Source organism: Carcharodon carcharias, chromosome 7, assembly GCF_017639515.1.
Source record: "Carcharodon carcharias isolate sCarCar2 chromosome 7, sCarCar2.pri, whole genome shotgun sequence".
Classification (NCBI taxonomy): Eukaryota; Metazoa; Chordata; class Chondrichthyes; order Lamniformes; family Lamnidae; genus Carcharodon; species Carcharodon carcharias.
Window position 1 is genome coordinate 186,965,804 of NC_054473.1, and position 22,860 is coordinate 186,988,663.

The following is a 22,860-nucleotide window of genomic DNA, read 5'->3' on the forward strand; positions in this document are numbered from 1 at the left end:
CTCACTGATCCCGGGCCTCTGGTGGGTGCATTACCAGCAGCTGCCACTGCTCCTCCGGTCACGCTAATGGCAATGAGAAGCTGCCAGCCTCGGGTTGGCCGACAGCACTTGGCGAACAGGATTTCTGCGGCCGGGGTCCAGAATCATGGGGAATCATGGCCAAAGGCGGCTACTCAAGTGGCTGAAAAGCACTCAATACCTCAGGACTCAATCCCCCATGGAACGCACGGGGTTTCCTCGCTGGTTCTCAGACTGGTGGGCAAGGTGCCCTCGGCCTGGCTTTATGGGCTGGATTTTAAATTCCCCCCACCTCCCCCAGCCCGTCACGTTTTGAAGGTGGTGGAGGCACATAAAACGCAGTGGGTGGCCTTCCCTGGGCTCCTGCCTGTAGTCCCAGCAGTAGCCACTGCTTCCAGCGGCACTGCTGGGACTCAGAGCTGCTGGCCAATTCAATTGGCTCGCAGCTCTCTAAGGAGGGGCTTCCTCCCAAAAAGTGCAGAAGTCTTGCCTTGAAGCAATTAACACTGCTGCCATAGTTGACTTGCTGCAGGGTATCTGCTGAGATTGTAAGCGGAGTCCACCCCCCCACCCCCACAACATTTTAGCCAGGGAGGGCAGGGTCAGCGGTGGCTCTTAAAATCCAGGCCATAGAGTCAGAAGAGTCATTATGGCACAGACAGAGGCCACTCAGCCCATTGAGTCCATGCTGGCTCTCTGACACTAGTCTCGATAAACAGTCTGGTACCAGCAACCCCCTTGTGCTTGCTACGTGAGGTGTGGTTTGCTTCCTGTGACTGAGCATTTACAAATCATGCAGTGTTGTGAGTACATTACTGAAAACGTATTCCAGTGGAATTAGTAATCCACATGAATCACCGATCCTGGCAGTCTGAGCATCTGAATTCAGATGTTTAAAATCCTGGGAAATGAAAAGCTGGACCCAGTAAAAGTGACCTTGGAGCTGTCAGACTGTTCACTTGTCTCCTTTAAGGAAGGAAACCTGCCACCCTTAGCCCAGTCTAGGCCAATTGAAATGTGACCAATAATTCCCCTATTGTGTGCACGGTCTAAATGACCCGCAACCCTGATTTTCCAGCGTTAATGAATCAATTGCCCCAATGATCACAAACCCAAAGCACTTCTGTCGTTCTGCTCATTTAACTCGAACCAGCTGTCGCAATAGCTTTGAGAAATTTGTTCGACAAATATCTTTGCTTGTTAGATAGAGGTCAAATCAGAAGTGAGAATGTAAAGGATTCGTTAAAATGAAAGGGAGAAACAAAATTTGGAAGCCACAACCAGGTTAATCAGAGGGAGTTGAAACAGAAGCCTTTGTCTTCGAATGTCGGTTAGTCCAAAATGGATTTAATACTGGGTTCTAATGAAAGGAGCACATTGATTAAAGTTAACTAGGCAGGATAGAATATTCAGCCACAGGCTGAAAGCTCATTGATGCTGTGACCATTTGAGGGTCTTGCATTGCGGTTGGAGAGTTTGCCCTGCGCATGATTGTAGAGACTAACATTGTTCAACAAATTAAAGTTGTTTATGTGCTTAAGAATGATAAATACTTACAAAAGAAAGACTTGCATTTCTATCGCACCTTCCAAGATGCCTGAGATTGCCTTGCACCCATTGAAATATGTTTGAAGTGTAGTCACTTTTGTAATGTAAAAAATGTGGTAGCCAATTTGCACACAGGAAGCTCCCACCAATATCAATGTGATAATGACCAGCTTATCTGTTTTTACGATGTTGGCTGAGTGATAAATATTAACCCAGGTCACTGGGAGAACTCCCCTGCTCCTCTTCAAAATAACGGCCATGGAATACATTACGTCCACCTGAGAACGCAAGCGGGGACAAAGCCTCACCTGAGAGCTGGCACCTGCAACAGTGCAGCAGCTCCCTTAGTACTGCACTGAAGTGTCGGCCTGCATTGTTGTGTCAACTCTGGAGTTGGGCTGCAACCCAGGATTTCTGAGGCGGGAATGCTACCAATGGCTGCCGTGTGTGGGTGTGTCTGCATGTCTGTCTGCGTGTGTGTGTGTGTGTGTGCATGTACCTATGAAATAGGAACAGAAGTAGGCCATTTGGCCCCTCGAGCCTGCTCCACCATTCAATAAGATCACGGCTGGTCTGTTTGTGTTTCAATTTCCACATTCCCAACCACCCCTGATAATCTTTGATTCACTTGCCTAACAAGAATCTATCTACCTCTGCCTTAAAAATATTCAGTGACCCCGCCTCCACCACCTTCTGAGGCAGAGAGTTCCAAAGTCGCATAACCCTCTGAGAGAAAAAATTTCCCCACATCTCCATCCTAAAAGGGTGACGCCTAATTTTAAAACAGTGCCCCCCCCCGCCCCAATCCTGGAAACACCCTTTCCACATCCATCTTGCCAAAACCGTCCAGGATCTTACACACTTCAATCACGTCACCCTCACTCTTCTAAACTCCAGTGGATTCACTGTGTGTTTCGTGTCAAGTCATCACGCGCTGGGATGGATACTTGGAGTGAAGATATCCACTCTGCCCTAGCTCATGACCTGACTGTTGTGTGTAGCTGCTGTGTAGCCCCTAGCGTTCCAGCCCTTGGAGCACAGGTGACTCAGTCCCACTTGCATCTAAATTTTATGCTTTTGGTTAATCTCCCTTCAGTTTTCTGGGTTCAGATGTTTGGAATTGGCTGTTTTTGGTGTTGTCGCCTCATAAGTGGATTGTGTCAAAACCCTGGAACTCCCTTCCTAACAGCGCTGTGGGTGTACCTACACCACATGGACTGCAGCGGTTCCAGAAGGCAGCTCACCACCACCTTTTCAAGGGGCAATTAGGGATGGGCAGTAAACGCTGGGCCCAGCCAGCGATCCATTGAATGACTAAAAATAAATCCCCAAATCAGAACACTGAGATGTGCTTGACCAGCAAAATGGGGATTAAGGGTTAAATGACAAGGCCAGGTCACATAAACCTGGCTCCTGTACCCTTCAGTTTGGAAGATTGAGGTGTGATCTGAGGTGCCTAAAATACTGAAAAAAATTGCTGGCTAGCTAGAGGGAAATTGTTTTGCCAAAACCAAAGAATTAGAGCCAAATCACTCACAGACAGTGGAAGTTTGGAAGCCTCTCCCTCAGATAGCTTTAGATGCTGAGGGTCAATTGAAATTTTCAACATTTAAGGTAAGGATATTAAAGGATTATAAAGCAAAGTCAGATTTCAGAGCTGAGGTATACATCAGACATGAGTGGCAGTCCGAGTTTTCAGTGGACTACTCGTGTCCTGAATGTTCTTATATATAGATGGGAATTAAGGGGAACAAGGATTTGATTTGTCACCATGTAGGCTTGGCGATTCTGAATCCATTACAATCCCCAAAGACTAGAAACTGGAACATAACTGTAGCAGGGAATTAATACCACCCCTCCCCCACCAAACATCCTGCGTTATGTGAATGGAGATTCCAGGGAAGACCGACCTGTGTAGCTGAGGATGGAGGAATATTCCTCCAGGTGTGCTTATCTTTGGGAATGCTTAATTTCTGCAGTGGGGTAGAGTTCACAATGTGGACTGTGGGAGGAGATTAAACGATAGAGTCAGCGAAAGGATTGTTTTCATTCACTGTGGGTCAAATATCTTAACCCCGTGCTGTACCTGTCCTGGGAGTGTTTGATGGGGACAGTGTAGAGGGAGATTTACTCTGTATCTAACCCCGTGCTGTACCTGTCCTGGGAATGTTTGATGGGGACAGTATAGAGGGAGCTTTACTCTGTATCTAACCCCGTGCTGTACCTGTCCTGGGAGTGTTTGATGGGGACAGTGTAGAGGGAGCTTTACTCTGTATCTAACCCCATGCTGTACCTGTCCTGGGAGTGTTTGATGGGGACGGTGTAGAGGGAGCTGCACTCTGTATCTAACCCCGTGCTGTACCTGTCCTGGGAGTGTTTGATGGGGACAGTATAGAGGGAGCTTTACTCTGTATCTAACCCCGTGCTGTAACTGCCCTGGGAGTGTTTGATGGGGACAGTGTAGAGGGGGATTTACTCTGTATCTAACCCCGTGCTGTACCTGTCCTGGGAGTGTTTGATGGGGACAGTGTAGAGGGAGCTGCACTCTGTATCTAACCCCGTGCTGTACCTGTCCTGGGAGTGTTTGATGGGGACAGTGTAGAGCGAGATTTACTCTGTATCTAACCCCATGCTGTACCTGTCCTGGGAGTGTTTGATGGTGACAGTGTAGAGGGAGCTTTGCCCTGTGTCTATCAGCAGTAAAAGGGTTAAACTATGTGGAAAGCTGACATGGGAGTGTAACTGGTAAAGAGGCCATTCAATGAAATCAGTCAGTCATTTGGTCAGTGATCATATTGACTCACTCAGTGCACGCGGAAACAGTTTGCTCAGGTATACAGGGGACGAGTCTCAAGCTCGGAGTCTCTGAGTGAGTCTCAGGTTCCCAAAGTCCCTGCTTGGCACCAAGTATCAATCGAGGAATCATCTCACGGCTGTAGAGAGATGGACTGGCATTGGCCCCAAGTCCTGCTCATGGTATACGTTGCTGCTTTCTGGAAGGTATCCTCAGTCCCTGGTGAGTATTGAAAGAATGAAAGGAAGTAGATAACCAGGTGAGAAAGGAAATACCTAGAAGGAAGTTGTATTTACCGGCCAGGACCTCAACATGTTCTTTGTTAGGTAACACTGCTGAAACTCTGGGGTTCCAGCCTCAGTGATTGTGGGTCACACCCACTTCAGTCAGTGCTGAATGTGTGCGTCTGGAATTCTACTGCTACACTGAGCAGTTATTGTTGGGCACATCCCTCTTGTAGGGCACAGAAATTGAGCTGAATGGGGCGAGATTGATCAAGAGAGTTAGACTGAACAGAGACGAAATGAATGATTGGAATGAGACCGAGAAGGCAATGAAGGTGGGTGGTGTTGGTATCATTTGAGAGAGAATCGAGTATTTCTTGATGAAAGAAGCGATTGAAAAGCAACTTGCATTTTTCTAGTGCCTTTAATGCAGTAATCATCCTGAGATCTTTCACAGGAACTATTATCAAACAAAATCAAAAACTTAGTCACAAAAGAAGATATTAAGACAGATATAACCAAAAGCGTTATCAAAGAGAGAGGTTTTAGGGAGCATCTTAAAAGTAGAGAGTTTTAAGGAGAGAATTCAGAGTTTAGGATCTAGTGTGGGATATTACTAAGCTCTTGAGGTCACACAGTCTTTTCCCAGTTCTGTACATTCGTTACTAGGATGTTCATTTGCTGTTAAAGTGCTTCACACTTTAAAACATGATGACTATGAAATTTATTCCTCTCACTCACAAAGGCACAGCATATCACTCAATATCCTATTCTAACCTTTACAGTTCCTCTGGCCTTGTGTCCAGCACCTGCCAAAAAAGTGATGCCGCATGTTGATCTCTTTCTCCTCTATCAAGAAACTTTAATCCTCAAATCCCACTAACTACGTTCCTGGTGGTGGTCAATTTAAAACAAAAGTTAATCCCTCTGATTGATTAACTCCTGCATCAGTGGATCATTGGGAATCTGGATCAGGGAAATCTCAGTCGCTGTGTATCATGTATCAGTGATGAATGTTCTGCTGTAAATCGCTAACTCATTGCGTGTTTACATTGCTCTCCCTGTCAATACGGCAAGTTTCTATTCATTTCGTAATCCAGGTCATTCGAGGAGCTAACAGAATCCAGTGGAACATCACACTTCTTACTTCCCACCCCATCTCCCCTCACCCCAGAATGACACAGGCGTCTAGTATGACACCCATACCCCTGACATCTGAGGTACACCACTCTGCACTCACCCAATCCCCACACCCACATGTATGGAACTGCATTCCCTTGTAACTGCTGGGTCTTTAATCCATTTCATATCCAGTGCTATGATCCACTCCAGATTCTTGGAGTTTTAAAATATTAGGAGTTATCCATATGGTACTTTGACAAAACCTTTCTGAAATTCTCTTTTGTTACACTATGGTTTCCATCCAATCCCCTGTTCTTTATGTAACAATTTCCAGAAACAGACCAAATTCCTGATGAATTAAGTCAGTGTTCTTACGTTAATAACTATCCAGCAGGAGTTCCTCAGGGTAGTGTCCTTGGACCAACCATCTTCAGCTGCTTCACCATCATAAGGGCAGATGTGGGGATGTTCGCTGACGATTGCACAATGTTCAGCACCATTTGTCACTCCTCAGATACTGAAGCAGTCCATGTCCAAATGCAGCAAGACCTGGACAATATCCAGGCTTGGGCTGACAAGTGGCAAGTAACATTCATGCCACACAGGTGCCAGGCAATGACCATCTCCAACAAGAGAAAATCCAACTATCGCCCTTTAATATTCAATGGCATTACCATCACTGAATCCCCCACTATCAACATCTTGGGGGTTACTATTGACCAGAAACTGAACTAGCCATATAAATACTGTAGCTACAAGAACCAGTCAGAGGTGGGAAATTCTGCAGCAAGTAATGAACCTCCTGACTCCCCAGAGCCTGTCCATCATCTACAAGGCACAAGTCAGGTGTGTGATGGAATACTTTCCTGGATGAGTGCAGCCCCAACAACACTCAAGAAGCTCAACACCATCCAGGACAAAGCAGTCCGCTTGATCAGCACCCCAACCACCATCTTCAACATTCACTCCCTCCACCACTGATGCACGGTAGCAGCAGTGTGTACCATCCACAAGATGCACTGCAGCAACTCAGCAAGGATCCTTTGACAGCACCTTCCAATCCTGCAATATCATCTAGAAGGACAAGGGCAGCAGATAGATGGGAACATCACCACCTGCAAGTTCCTCTCCAAGCCACTCACCACCCCAACTTGGAAATATATCGGCCGTTCCTTCACTGTCACTGTGTCAAAATCCTGGAACTCCCTCCCTAACAGCACTGTGGGTGTACCTACACCACAGGGACTGCAGCGGTTCAAAAAGGCAGCTCACCACCACCTTCTCAAGGGCAATTAGGGATGGGTAATTAATCCCAAGAATGACTATTAAAAAAAAATCAGCTCTAGCAATTAGCCTTTTAAAGTAAATAGAGATGTTTCCAAAACCCAACTTGTAACAGCGAGGAGTGGAATCCAGATCCTTTGAAGGCATAGGGCAAATATCTGAAAATAAAAATTATATGCACAATGAAAAATCAGGGAATGGGGTTAATTAATTAGCTGCTTCAATGAGCTAGCATAATGACAATAGGCTGAATGGCTTGTTGCCATGCTGTAAGATTGTATCATTCTACAAAAGCTGGAGACTACAACAAAGTCTTAAAGTCATCAGAAAAAGGGTGTAACAGAATGTGTGAAGAGCAAGAGTGTTGGAATTCTCATCCTTGTTTTCATATCTCACATCCTGCCAACCAGAAAAAGACCCATTTATGCCTACTGTCTGTTTCCTGTTGGCTAGCCAATCTTCTGTCCATGCCAATCTGTTAATCCTTATACCCTGAGCCTGAAAGCTGAGGGGAGTGTGAGAATGAGAGTGAGAGAGAAAGAGAGATGTGGAGAGTGTTTGCTGACCGAGAGGTTTTGAAGTTCAGGCTGGGCTGAGGCTCCACATCTGGTTGATGATTGTTCTCTTGCAGGAGGCAATTACTTGCATCCCATTGTCAAGATCGAGGATGGATTGCTTCGGGGAAAGCAGCTGGAGGTGGAAGGAAGTCCCAGGACAGTGTTTGGATATATAGGAATACCATTTGCGGCACCTCCTGTGGGGTCACTAAGATTTGCTCCTCCCAAGAGACCGCAACCATGGACAGGGATTCGGAATGCCAGAAGCTACCCTCCGATGTAGGAACCTTTAATTCCCTTTTAAAATTGTGTGTCTATATACAGCACCAAATTGCATCATTTTCAAATGATTCACACATTGAATTCATTTCTTCATTTGGAAAGGGAATTGAATAAATATTTGAAAAGGAAATATTTGCAGGGCTTTGGGGAAAGGGCAGGGAGGAGTAGGACTAATTGATTAGCTCTTGCATAGAGCCAGCCAGGCACAATGAGCTAAATGGCCTCAACCACTGCTGTATGATTCTTAGGCACCAACAAGGTCCCAAAAACAATCAGTTCTCCTGTGTTCACTGGTGTTGAGCGAGGGAGAGAAGTTGGCCAGGATAATTCCTCAGATAGCCCTTGGTGATCATTCCAAAAAAGAAGAGAGAGGTTACATTTATACAGCATCTTTAAAACCTCAGGACACCAGTCAGATTATCTTAAAAATCCAGCTGCTTCACTGATGTCCCTTAGGGAAGGAAATCTACTGTCCTCACCCAGTCTGGCCTGTGTGTGACTCCAGACCCACAGCAATGTGGCTGACTCTTAACTACCCCCCCACCCTCGAAGTGGTTTAGTAAGATTCTCAACTATACCCAGACTGATAGCAATGGTTCAAGGAAGTTCACCATCACCTAGTAAGAGAGACAGGGGACTCAGTGCTAATGCTTCTAGGTATAACCCGGGAAAGAGCAGGAGTAAACGCTGGCCTTTCCTGAGACTGAATTAACAGCAAACACTGGATGGGTGTATTTTTTAACACAAAGCACTGTGTATTTGGGTCAGATGGGGAGCCTCATTCTCATGAAGTTTTTTAGCTTAAGCTGTGTCAAGTGGTGTTCCTGAACACAGCAGTCACGTCCAGGTGAGAAATGGCAGGATCCAGGAGGTGAGGATTATGAAACTGCCTGCTGAATCCAATATGGTAGCAACCCGGGTTACACCTCCCACCCCCCCCCACAACCCACCCCAACCCTGCACTGCCAACCTTGCCTGTGAGGCCTCCTTATACCTCCGCCTACCCCTACTCCGAACACTTTCAGGAATAAAAGAAAATCTACCCCATGAAAGAAAAAGTAAATGTTTTAAAAAAAAGATAGATGGACTGGGGAGAGGTGGTGTGGTATATAGAGACCAGCACATTGGGCTGAATGGCTTGTTTTTGTGCTGTAAATTCTGTGTAATTCTATGTAACCAACAGAACTCCGAGACGAGGAGTGATTGAGAAGACAGAGCAAACTCAGAGAAATTTTCATATGTTCAGAAATAAAAACAGAAAATGCTGGAAATATTCGGCAGGTCCGTCAGCATCTGTGGAGGGAAACAGAGTTAATGTTTCGGGTCTATGAACTTTCATCAGAATGATAATCAGAAACTTTGCCTCTTCCTCTGTCTCTCTCTCTCTCTTTTATCCACTCTGCCAGGTGCCTGCAGAAGACAGGGAACCATTTACCTCCATTCTCTGTGCCAGCCAGTGAGGACTGTTTGTATCTCAGTGTCTATACTCCAGCCCATCCTTTGCACCAAAACAGCTCTCTACCAGTAAGTCAATACTTAGTTGGGCCAAACCTGGACAGATTTTACCCCCTGTCCCCCTGCCCAGTGGGGATGGTGGATGGGTAAGATGGAGGAGGTGGGGAGAACTTGCACAATGTTCCTGACACCTTCCTGCTAGAGGGGTCAATATGTGCATTCTTACTCCTAATTTACTCTTCAAATCAATAGGGTTTGTAACATTGACTGAAACAAACGTTTCAGACCAACCCTTATGACAGAAGCTTGGTGGGGAGATGAGGAGAAATATTTTTACACAGCGAGTTGTTCTGATCTGGAACACCCTGCCTGAATGGGCAGTGGGAGCAGATTCAATAGGGTGAATACGTGTGAGAAACTGCAGCTGGGGAGGAAGAAGAAATTAGATTAATTGGATAGTTCATTCAAAGAGCCAGCAGAGGCACAATGGGCTGAAAGGCCTCGCTCTGAGCTTTATCATTTTATGATTCACTGCGAAGCTACAAGTACACCAGCCAAGGGTATCGGACCAGCACTGACTGCCTGAAGGCACTGAATGAAAAATCAACCAACATCACCTCCAGTGATGGCTCAGATCTTGCGTTGGATTTAATAGGTTTATTTTAATAAGTCTTATTTTAATAAGTAAGGGAATGAAGGGTTATGGGGAAAAGGCAGGAAAGTGGAGTTGAGGATTATCAGATCAGCCATGATCACATTGAATGGCGGAGCAGACTCGATGGGCTGAATGGCCTACTTCTGCTCCTACATCTGATGGTCATATGGAAGGCTGAGAGTTGGGTCTAAAACATTCAGTTAAAAGAAATGATGTACTTTCACTCTTACTTTCCTGATTCATGTTTAATTTCTTGGGGAGTTTTCAATTTCCTTCTGCCCATATGTCAAATCTTTCTGTTTTTCCCTCTGGCTGTCTCTCAGGTTATGGTTTGGATCCACGGAGGAGCCTTCATTCTAGGGAGCGGCTCTGTTTTTCATGGAACCGCCTTGGCTGGCTATGGGAATGTGGTAGTTGTGGTGATTCAATACAGGATCAGTGTAGCTGGGTTCCTGAGGTAAGTGTAAACTAGAGGACATCTGAAATTCTGCAGTCCGTGCCTTAACTCACATTAAGTCCCATTCACCTATCACCCTCGCGCGCACTCGCTAACCTATGTTTGCTCCCAGTCAAGCAATGTCTTTTGAAATTCTTACCCTTGTTTTCACACCCCTCCCTGGCCTTGATTGCCCCTCCCTATCCCTTTAGCCTCCTCCAGCTCCACAATGCTCCAAGATATCATCACTCCTCTAATTCTGGCCTTTTGTGCATTGCCAATTTTAATCATTCCACCATTAGTTGCCAAGCTCTAGAATGCCATCCTTAAACTTCTCCACCTCTCTACCTCTTGCTTTAAGATGCTCCTTAAAACCTTCCTTTTTGACCAAGCTTTTCATCATTTTATCTCCTTATGTGGCTCAGTGTCATTTGTGTATCTATAATGCACCTGTGAAGCACCTTTGGACATTTCATTATGTTAAAGGTGCTATATAAATACAAGTTGTTGTTGTTCTTGTGGGTGAACAATAGCTGGTATTCAGACAAGACAGTGTCATGGGGAGAGAGACTCATAGATTCTCTCTGATCAGTTTTTGCCTTTTGTTTAAGTAAACCGGCAAATCTTTTCCCCCTTTCGATGTAACTTGATGTCTCTTCCTATCTCTGTTTCACTTTCTAATTCTTATTCTCTCACGCTCTGTCTGTCTCTCATTTTCTATCACAATCCTTCTGTCTGTCTCTCTCTCTCTCTCTCTCCCTCACTTCCTGTGTCTCTCATTTTCTTTCTCACTGTCTATCTCTCATTTTCTGTCTCTCCTTCTCATTTCCTGTTTCTCTCTCTCCTTTGTATCTTGGGTAAATGAGTTTGTTGGCCTTCCGAACTCTAACTGCACACCTTCCTACGTTCTCACCAACTGCTGCTTGCAATCAATAATGGGGAAAGACTGATATAAGAATAAACAGTAGGATAAAAGCAAAATACTGGGGATGCTGAAAAGCTGAAACAAAAACAAAAATAGCTGGAAAAACTCAGCAGGTCTGACAACATCTGTGGAGAGGAAGGCAGTGATGGTTTATTGAGAGATAGGGCAAAGCACCAGATCATACGTGCTCACTCAGAAACCTGCAGAACTCAACTTACAGTTCCCAGTTACCCGCACTGTACAGTGATTCGTCAGTGCTGTCACATGATCAGTACACTTGCATTCTCTTAAAGGGGCAGGGTACCTCGCTTTACCGCACCCTCTCTCTCTCTCAAATTCTTTTTTCTGCCTCGCTCTCTGCCTCTCAATTTCTGTGTCTGCCATTCTTTCTCTTTGTCTTTTTATCACTCTCTGTCTCTCCTGTCTCTCTCTCTCTCCCCCTCTCTCTCTCTCCCTTTGTGCCAGGCTCTCTTTCACTCTCTCATTCTTCCTTTCTTTCTCTCTTGACGGTGACTCCCAGCGCTCTTCACCTGGTAAAGACACAGTGCCTTGCCCTAACCCTTTCCCTCCCTCTAAGGTCTCCCTCTGCGTGCTGCCAACCCTCTTGAAACCTTCTCACGCACTCCTAGGAACCTGTTCAGCTCCCTGGTGAAGTCAATGCAAAGAATCAGCACCAACCGCACTAGATTTTTAGGCAGCTAAGTGGTTCCTGCAGGATGGAAGCAGAATCTTTCTCTTTATATGCAGATTGGGTTCCGATCTCCTGTAGTTTATTTTTGAAATGCTCACTTCTAACTCTTGTAAGGAAACGTGTATTTTTACTTCTACATTTAAAAGTATATAATGATAATCATCACCAATAATCACACAGTTACAAAGATGATTATGATTAAGATGATTAAGGGGAAGGTGGTGGCGTAGTGGTATTGTCACTGGACTAGTATTCCAGAGACCCAGGGTAATGCTCTGGGGACCTGGGTTCAAACCCCACCATGGCAGATGGTGAAATTTGGTGGAATTAGAAAGTCTAATGAAACCATCGCTGTAAAACCCCATCTGGTTCACTAATGCCCTTTTGGGAAGGAAATCTGCTGTTCTTACCTGTCCTACATGTGACTCCAGACCCAGGGCAATATGGTTGTCTCTTAAAAGTTCCCTCTGAATGAGAGCAATTAGGAATGGGCAATAAATGTTGGCCTAGCCAGTGATGCCCACATCCCACGAATAAAAAAATAATTACACATTACACTCAGAATTCATCATCATTGGATTCCAGCTTGAGGGGAGTAATTGGACAAGTCTTGTTAAATTCTGGGTATTTATCCTAATATTCCCCCTCTTGGCAGCTGGTCTTGTTGTGCCGTGGGTCATGTCCCAGCCTCTGACTCAGAAGCACCAGGTTTGAGTTCCACCCCAGCACTTGATGGCCAAGGAAAGTTCATAACTCGGCCAAACAGGTTGAGTATCATGTGGTGGAGAGAAAGTTGAGCTTCTGCGATTACTATCCATGGCTCTAGACTACAATTTGCATGTTGCTCACCCTGAGTGAGCTGTAATACACTTTCAACTGCAGCTGGGGGATCATCAACTTGGTGAAGGAGGCTCTTTGGTCTGCCCGAAACTTGTTGGTCTTCCAGTGCAAAGAGTTGTCTCCAACTGAGTGTTGCAGACTGGCACATTCCAAGGTCCAGGACTACGTGCTGAGGGACACAGTTAAGCTTGGGGCAGCTGCCGCAAAGGCCCATTGGGGAAGGGTCGCTTCCTAAGACCTTTCTGCCATAGTGCACCGAGGGACTGGGAACTGTATAGACCCCTCGGGATGTACAGCTCACAATGAATGTTTGCCAATGATTGTAATATTCATTGTTTGTACTGATACACCTTGTGATTCATGTTGTAAAAGTCAAACCTGATTGTATTTTTGTGATGGTGATTTTGAAATGGTTTGAAATGTTGTTGAAGATTTATGAATAAAGTATATTTTTGCAAAGAAAAATACACTTTCACTCTCTGGGTAGGTGAGAATCCTCAGCTAGGCTGCAGTAACAAGAATGCTCCTCAAAACTTGACTCCCATTCTCTAGGATCGAGAGTTATGCGGGGCAGTCAGGAAAGTGGAGTTGAGACCACAATCAGATCAGCCATGATCTTATTGAATGGTGGAGCAGGTTCGAGGGGCCGAATGGCCTACTCCTGCACCTAATTCTTATGTTCTAATTGTCCAGGTCAATGACAGAGGACTTCCTCAATTTGTCTGTTGCTAAATGTCTAATCAGCAAAGGCCATTCTCATCACAAAAACAGAATTACCTGGAAAAACTCAGCAGGTCTGGCAGCATCAGCGGAGAAGAAAAGAGTTGACGTTTCGAGTCCTCATGACCCTTCAGCACAACCCAGTTCTGTTGAAGGGTCATGAGGACTCGAAACATCAACTCTTTTCTTCTCCGCCAATGCTGCCAGACCTGCTGAGTTTTTCCAGGTAATTCTGTTTTTGTTTTGGATTTCCAGCATCCACAGTTTTTTGTTTTTAAGGCCATTCTCATGCTCAGTTTGTGCCTGTTGCGGTAGGTAATTTGCTATCAGCTCAAGTTCCTCTCCCAACAATTCCTTTTCATTTAGATTGTGCACTTCTAACAGAAACTTAGTTAAAAGCAAAAGCTAAAAGTTAAGGACTAAGCATTTCCTTACAATTTTTTTTTTGCTTATTGTGCCACAGCACAGGGGACAACAACGCACAAGGAAATTTTGGATTTCTGGATCAGTTAGCAGCGTTACAATGGGTACAGAGGAATATCCTACAATTCGGAGGAAACCCGGGATTGGTCACTCTGTTTGGAGAGTCTGTTGGAGGACTCAGTGTCTCTCTACACGTACGATGGGAACACGTTTCCCTTCTCTATTTTCTCTCCAATTATTTGATTTCAGCAGAAACCCAGTGGAACTCTAGCTTTGTAAGTTGAATCAAGCCACTGGTAAGCCAGGAACATTGTGAGTCTCTGATCCAGGCTCTCACAGAGACCTTAGAAAATCCAGCTTTAAAAGCCGATGTTTTTAAGATATAACTCGATTGCTACACACACACGCCCGCACACACACACACACACACACACACACACACACACACACACACACACACACACACACACACACACACACACACACACCACCGACCTGCAACACTCCCCCACATTCCATATTCCTCCCACCTATCCTCTGCCACTCCCGCCATTTCTCCTGATGTGTCCTCTCACACTCCCTGCACCGTCCCCCTCCCACCAGCTCAACTCCATCCTAAAGCATCCCCTCACCCTGGCTCTATCGTATCCCTCTGTTTTGTTTGTATCCCACCCAGTGTCCTGCCCATACCGTGCCCCTTCCCCATCCTGCCCCTTAGGAAAGCCTCACATCCTTTGTCAGAACCTCACCAAGGTGGGACCACCTTATTTCCATTCCCAATGGGCATTCCCAAGTCCAGCAGCAACATTCCCAAAGATAACTGGGCACCACAGCAGATGAGTTAAGAACACCGACAAATAAACAAATTCTCTCATGAAACTAATTCTGAATGTATCTTATCACATGCCTGCTGTTTTATTCCAGACTTTATCTCCACTGTCCACTGGACTGTTCCACAAGGCAATATTACAAAGTGGGAGTGCTCTGATGCCAGGATTGGTGCCTCCATTGCCAACCCAGCTAGCTCACGTGAGTTTGTTCAGGCCCAACTGTGAGGGACGCGTTACGAAGAGTTTGTTTACCGAGGACCTCATCTTCTGGTGATTCAAGCATTGACCTTTCACCTCAGACGTCACCAGGTCAAATCCAGTGTGTTTATTGAGAAGGATCTGTTCAACGTGGAATCTGTTTGTTGATCTGTTTCAGTGCTGATTTTGGCCAGGATACCAGGGAGAACTCCCCTGCTCCCCTGGGATCTTTTACATCCATCCAAGAGGGCAAGTAGGGCCTTGGTTTTGCATCTTAGCCAAAAGTTGGCACCTCTGACAGTGCAGCACTCCCTCAATTCTGCACTGGAGTGTCAGCCTGGATTGTGTGCTCAAGTCTCTGGGGTGACTTGACTCTCAACCTTCTGACTCAGAGACAAGAATGCTACTAATGGAGCTATAGCTGGTACTCGTCTTGTTATCTAGGTCTTGATCAAACAACTTGGCGAGGTGATAGCATGCTCAGCTCTGATTTTGAAGGCTGTGGGGTCAAATCCAACTCCAATAACCTGATGACCTAATCTTGTTTGATAACTCCATTGCATGCACTGAGGGAGTGCTGCACTGTCAAAGATGCCAGCCTTCAGATTCAACATAAAAACAAGGTCTCATTTGCTTGTTCAGGTCGATGTCAAACTTAGGACAAGCAGGGGAGTTCTCCCTAGTTTCCTGGTCAACATAACACCACCAAAAACAGACAGGAATGGAAGGAGGCTATTTGACACCTCAAGCCTGTTCCACTATGCAGTAAGATTGTGATCTGTAACCTGACTCCATACACCCACCATTGCCCAATATCCCTTAATACCTATGGTTTACAAAAACCTACCATTCTCAGCTTTAATATTAATAATTGATTTGACATCAATTGCCATTTTCTGGAGAGCTTCCAAACTCTTGTGAAAGGTCTGGCTCCAACTTTTAGACTTTTCCCCCTACATTCCCCAGCCAGTGGAAATATTTTCTCTCTATTTACCACAATAACCCTATTCCTTACATTGCCGGGGTCCCCAGTGGAGCACTCAAATGGTGAAATGTGTGTGTACATCAGTGCCTGTAATGTAGGAAAAGGGTACTGGTTTGTAATTTAAAAATAATTTTAATTCAACATTACCCTTCTTTTAATATCCTGCTGAATTTGTATGCCTATTTTTGTTGCTACATTGTAGTTGTACGTTTCCATGTTTATAACCCAATTACTTGGCCCGTAAATTAATTTTTCAACATAAGTTGCAATGAAATTCAGCCTTCAGGCTGTGAACGTGTTCCTTGAACAAAATAACATTATGTTAAAAAAATTACCCCATACGTTCACCTTAATATCTTGAAAACCTTGATCGAATGACCTTCTCAATTCCAGACAATACAGCCCTTGTTTGTGTAATCTCTCTTCCTAATGTAACCCTTTCAGTCCCGGTATCATCTTGGTCGATCTACACTACACTCCCTCCAAGGCCAGTATATCCTGCATAAAGGTGCGGTGCCCACAATATCTCCAGTTGGGACCTAACCAGCGGTTTGTATAACTGAAGCACGACTTCTACCCCTTAGTGTTCTAATCCTCTAGATATAAAGACCAGCATTCCATTCATCTTTCTGATTATTTTCTGTACCTGTTCATGACATTTTATTAATCTGTGCACCTGGACCCATTATCAGGCCATTGAGCCATTGAGCATGAATGCTCCTTCCATGACCAACAAGTCCTGATGTGGGATGTGAACCCAGATCTAGTGACACTACCAGAAGACCTCCTAGCTGAATGGGTGATGGAAGCAGATTCAATAGTAATATTCGAAAGGGAATTCAACATTTATTTGAAAAGGATATTAATTTCCAGAGATAACGGGAAAGAGTAGGGAAGGTTGGACCAATTAAAAGATCTTTTAAAGCTCATGATTGACCAGGTGACCTCCATCCAAGTTGTGTGATTCAATGATTTATGACATTGCTGCTGGTGGGATCTTGCTGCGCACTAATTGATTGCTGTGATTTCCCACCAACAATGGTGACCATGCTTCAAAAGCTGTGAAACACTTTGAGATGTTCTGAACACGTTAAAAAGCGGCTACATGAATGCAACTTCTTCTTCTTGGTGAAGTGCTGAGGAGAGATGAGGAGATGGGGGGAGAACATGAATGTTCTCACGTGTGGTATCTGCTCTTCCCTGTTACAGGAAGCTGCCGAGATAGCGGGATGCGGTAACACACAATCACAGCTGCTGCTACAGTGCCTCAGGAATAAGACAGAAGAGGAGATGGCCCAAATCACCACTAGTCTGGTATGTTTCTTTAAAAAGTATCACAGATTTTTTTTTTAGTTTGATCGTGAGAACTAAAAAGATATTTGCCCTGACCCTTACAACCAGTAAGAGGGCTCTTCCATCCCCACATGTCTCTCACAGGAGATATTAATTGGGATCCCTGTCTGTCTGTTTGAGGGGGATGTTAAAAGACCCCATGAATATATTGGAAGAAGAGCAGGGGAGTTCTCCCCAGTACCCCAGCCAACATCCATCCGTCAACCAACATCACTAAAGACAGATTCACTGGCCATTTATTTCATTGATATCTGTGGGATCATACTGTGCACACAGAGTCGACACTGCTCTTACCAGCCTTAGGACAATGACTGCATAGGAACATAGGAACAGGAGTGGGCCATTCAGCCCGTTGAGCCTGCTCCGCCATTCAATTAGATCATGGTTAATTGTCTACCTCAACGCCACTTTCCTGTGCTATCCCATATCCCTTAATGTTATTAGGCTCCAGAAATCTATCAATCTCTGTCTTGAACATGATCAGTGATTGAGCTTCCACATTCTGGATGCAGAATCCCAAAGATTCACCACCTTCTGATTGAAGAAATTTCTCCTCATCTCAGTCCTAAATGGCCTGCCCCTTATTCTGAGATTATGTCCCCAGTTCTAGACTCACCAACAGGATCTTATCCACATCCACCCTGTCACACCCTGTAAGAATTTTGTAAGTTTCAATGAGGTCACCCCTCATTCTTCGAAAATCTAGTGAATACAGACCCAGTCTCCTCAATCGTTCCTCATAAAACAATCCCACCATCCCAGGGATTAATCTGGTGAAAACTCTGTTTTCTTTTGAAAAATATACTTTATTCATAAAATATCTGGAAGAACATTACAAAACATTTCTAAATCACCATCACAAAAAGTACAATCAGATTCAACTTTTACACATGGATCATGAGGTGCAGCAATACAATCAATTAATATTACAGTCATTTCAATATGGTCATTACAGACAATCAGACAATGGGACTGGAGTTATCAACATACATCATGTTGTACTCTGAGGCGCTTCAATACGATTATAATACAATCAGTATTCAAAGCAGACATTCATTGTGAGCTGGACAGCCCAAGAGGTCTAGGTGAACCTCTGTTGCATATCCCTATGGCAAGTACATCCTTCCTTAGATAAGGGGACCAAAACTGTACACAATGCTGTACTTTGCAGTAACACACTTTGAGGTGTGCCTGAGAATGTGACAAATACAAGTCATTTTCTACTAATGTATTTAAGAATCAGCCTCTGAGAGGCAGAGGAACAGTCCCTATTGTGCCGAGTGCCATTAACAATAATCAAAAAATTTCTGTATTAAAGTTGCTGTTCCCCTGATTACTGGAAATGCAAATACTTTCGTCAAAAAGTGAGTAGCGATTCCCCCTCACCACCTGCATCCCTCCTCTCACGCCCCTCCCCCATTCCCATGCCTCCACTGCCCCTCCCTCCACTCCTGCCCTCCCTCCCTCTGCTCCTGCCTCTCTTATTCACTCCCCTTCATGCCAATAGTTCAGTTGGGAAATGCATCATCCAACACCAGGTTCCTTCCCTGGTTGACTGGTCCCAGCGGAGTTGATACAAGAAAGAACATAGAAACCACAAGACTTAGGAGCACAAGTAGACCATTCAGCCCCCTGAGCCTGCTCCGCTATTCAATACAATCATGGCTGATCTTGGTCTTCAACTCCACTTTCCCTCCTGTTCCTCATATCCCTTAATTCCCTGGGAGACCAAAACTCTGTCTATCCTGGCCTTAAATGTATTCAATGATGGGGCACCCACAACCCTTTGGCTAGAGAATTCCAAAGATGCACAACTTTTTGGGTGAAGAAATTTCTCCTCATCTCAGTGCTAAATGATCGACCCCTTATCCTGAGACTGTGCCCCGTGTTCTAGATTTCCCCAGTGAGAGGGAGAAATTTGTCAGTGTCAACCCTGTCAAACCCCTTAGGAAGCCTGAATGTTTCAATGAATCACCTCTCATGCATTGAATCACCAGAGAATATAGACCCAATTTACTCAGTCTCTCATCATTGGACAATCGCTCTCAACCCAGGGACCAATTTAGTGAACCTTCTCTGCACCACCTCCAATGCAAATATATCCTTTCTTAAATATGGAGACCAGAATTGCCTATGGGATTCCAGGTTTGGTCTCACCAAAGCCCTCCACAATTGTAGCAAGACTTTCTTATTCTTGTTCCCTGCATCCTAAGATATGGAGGAGCATAAGAATGGGAGGGGCCCTGGGTAAGTGGGGAATACTCTGAGCTAGAAAGTTAAGGGTCCAAATCCCACTCCTAAGACTTGAGCACAAAATGCTGCAGGACTGAGTGCTGCACTGTGGGAAGAGCCTCCTTTTGGATGAGATGTTAAACCAAGGCCCCGCTGCTTAACCCTCTCAAGTGGAAATAAAAGATCCCATGGCACAATTTTGGTAGGAGCAGGAGAGTTCTACCCACTGTGCTGTGTGTGGGATCTTGCTGTGCACAAATTGATGCACAAAAAGATCCCACGGCACAATTTTGGTAGGAGCAGGAGAGTTCTACCCACTGTGCTGTGTGTGGGATCTTGCTGTGCACAAACTGGTTGCCGTGTTTCTTGCATCACAACAGTGACTACACTTCAAAAAATACTTCACTGGCTCTAAAGCACTTTGAGATGTTCTGAGATTGTGGAAATGCAATTTCTAACTGTCTTAACATTTTCTTGCCTCACTGATTACTGTTTCAGAATGAACTCTACCAGTTAATTCCTGCTCTTGTTGTTGATGGACACTTCCTTCCTGATGATCCCCAGAAGATGTTCCAGAATGGAATGTTCCAGAAAATCCCTTACCTGATTGGGGTGACCACGGAGGAGGCAGTAAAAAGTCTCGTACACCCAGAGGTAACGCCAACCTGTTGCTTGATGGGAGGAAGCTAACCATTAACTCGCTGTCAAAGAAAGGTGGAAGAGTTCACTGGTGTCCTGCTTGAGCCTCATACCCTCTCCACAACGAAAACCACCTGCACCATGACTGGAACATCCTTTCAAGTGTTGTAATGTAGCAAACACAGCAAGCTCCCTCAAGCAGCAATGTGATAATGACTATTACTGGGATGTTGATTATTGTGATGAGCTCCAGCCAGGCAAGCTGCTTCTGCTCGTCTTCAAAATGGTGCTAGGGGATGTTTAACTTTCAGGTGACAGGGCAGATGGGGGCCTCACTTTAACATTTCATTCAACTGACGGCACCTCCGATGGTGTGGCGCTCCCTCACTATTAACCCCCCGACAGTGCTGAGCTCCCTCAGTACTGACCCTCTGACAGCACAACACTCCCTCGATATTGACCCTCCAACAATGCAGCACTCCCTCTGGACTGACCCTCTGACAGTGCGGCATCCCCTCAATACTGACCCTCTGACAATGCAGCATTCCCTCAGTACTGACCCTCAACAGTGTAGTGCTTTCTCATTACTGACCATTTACAGTGCAGCACTCCCTCAGTACTGACTCTCCAACAGTCCAGTGCTTTCTCAGTACTGACCACTGACAGAGTAGCACTTTCTCAGTACTGACCACTGACAGTGTAGTGCTTTCTCAGTACTGACCACTGACAGTGTAGCGCTTTCTCAGTACTGACCACTGACAGTGTAGCGCTTTCTCAGTACAGCACTGCAGTGTAGCGCTTTCTCAGTACTGACCACTGACAGTGTAGCACTTTCTCAGTACAGCACTGCAGTGTAGTGCTTTCTCAGTACTGACCACTGACAGTGTAGCACTTTCTCAGTACTGACCACTGACAGTGTAGCGCTTTCTCAGTACTGACCATTGACAGTGTAGCGCTTTCTCAGTACTGACCACTGACAGTGTAGCACTTTCTCAGTACAGCACTGCAGTGTAGTGCTTTCTCAGTACTGACCACTGACAGTGTAGCGCTTTCTCAGTACTGACCACTGACAGTGTAGCACTTTCTCAGTACAGCACTGCAGTGTAGTGCTTTCTCAGTACTGACCACTGACAGTGTAGCGCTTTCTCAGTACTGACAACTGACAGTGTAGCACTTTCTCAGTACAGCACTGCAGTGTAGTGCTTTCTCAGTACTGATCACTGACAATGTAGCACTTTCTCAGTACAGCACTGCAGTGTCAGTTAGATTTTTGTGTTCAAGTCTCTGGAGTGGGACTTGAACCCAATGAGACTGCTAACCACTGACCCACTGCTGACACCCCTCACCGATTATGTATGGCCCCAACCCAAGCCCACACTGCTGATAGGTTCACATGTACTCCCCTTGAGAAACTGTTCAGATGTTTAAACTTACTCTTCATTCTTTGACAGAAAATTATTCCATCTGACTGGGCAGCAGGGTTAACCGAAAAGCAAATTAAGGAGAAAATTAACACATATCTCACACCAATCGTAAGTTATTTTTATTTGAATTTTTTTAAACTCATACACATTGTAAAAAGACCTTCAGCCTTGGCTATGTGTTTGTGAGTGAACTGGTTGTCACTCTCTCCTACCATCACTTTTTGATTTCTTCATCATCTTGTAAACTCTGATTAAGACTTGAACACGGCTCGATATCTGGCCAAGCCTTTCGAACAATGGTTTAAATGAATGGGTGAGAAGATAAAGTAAGTCAAGAGGTTCATGCTCAGTTTTAAGAGCTTGCAGATCAAAGGAGCAAGGGAAGGTTGAGGGAGGTCAGGAGTCCTCATCCTTTTTGACCTGTCTGTAACCTTTGACATAGTTGGCCACACCATCCTCCTCCAGCGCCACTCCACAGTCATCCAGCTGGGTGGGACTGGTCTCACCATTCTTATGTAACCTTAGCCAGGTTATCATGTGTATTATCATGTTCCCATTCCTTTATCTGTACCTCTGGTGTCCACCAAGGATCAATCCTTGGCCTCCTCCTATTTCTCATCTATATGCTGCAGTCAGAGACATCACTCGAAAGCACAGTTAGTTTCAGAGCAACACTCTGCTCCAACTCACTGCCATCTCCCTTGACCACTCCACTGTCTTGTCCGACATCCAGTACTGGATGAGCAGAAATTTCCTTCAATTAATATTGGGAAGTCTGAAGCCTTTGTTTTCAGTCCCCACTACAAACCCTGCTCCCTCAGCACTGATTTCATTGACCTCCCAGATAACTCTCTGAGGCTGAATCAGACTGTGTACAACCTTGGTGTCATATTTGACCCTGAGACGAACTTTCAGTCACATCTTTGAGCCATCATTAAGACCTCCTATTTCCACATCTGTAACTTTGCCCCATTCCACCCTTGCCTCGGCTCTTCTGCAGTTGAAACCCTCATTCGTGCCTCCGTCACCACTAGACTCGATTGTTCCAACGCACTGCTGGCTGGTCTCCTACATTCTTCCCTCTGTAAACTTGAGGTCACTCAAAACTCTGCTGTTTGTGGCCCTAACACGCACCAAGTGCCATCCAGCTCTGTGCCCGCTAAACTACACTGGTTAAACAATGCCTCGATTTTGAAACCTTCATTCTTGTTTTCCAGTCCCGCCA

General features: G+C 45.2%; 1 protein-coding gene across 1 annotated transcript in view; it reads left to right on the forward strand.

Annotated features, from left to right (window-relative positions):
* Positions 1 to 66: 66 nt before the first annotated feature.
* Positions 67 to 22,860, forward strand: part of LOC121280086 (pyrethroid hydrolase Ces2e-like) — a 32,302-nt gene continuing 9,508 nt past the window's right edge. Inside the window, exons 1-9 of the mRNA XM_041191711.1 lie at positions 67 to 259; positions 7,622 to 7,826; positions 9,236 to 9,353; positions 10,263 to 10,396; positions 14,015 to 14,168; positions 14,899 to 15,003; positions 17,197 to 17,301; positions 20,071 to 20,226; positions 21,663 to 21,743. Of these exons, the coding sequence (XP_041047645.1) occupies positions 67 to 259; positions 7,622 to 7,826; positions 9,236 to 9,353; positions 10,263 to 10,396; positions 14,015 to 14,168; positions 14,899 to 15,003; positions 17,197 to 17,301; positions 20,071 to 20,226; positions 21,663 to 21,743 (1,251 nt within the window). The remainder of the gene's footprint in view (positions 260 to 7,621; positions 7,827 to 9,235; positions 9,354 to 10,262; positions 10,397 to 14,014; positions 14,169 to 14,898; positions 15,004 to 17,196; positions 17,302 to 20,070; positions 20,227 to 21,662; positions 21,744 to 22,860) is intronic.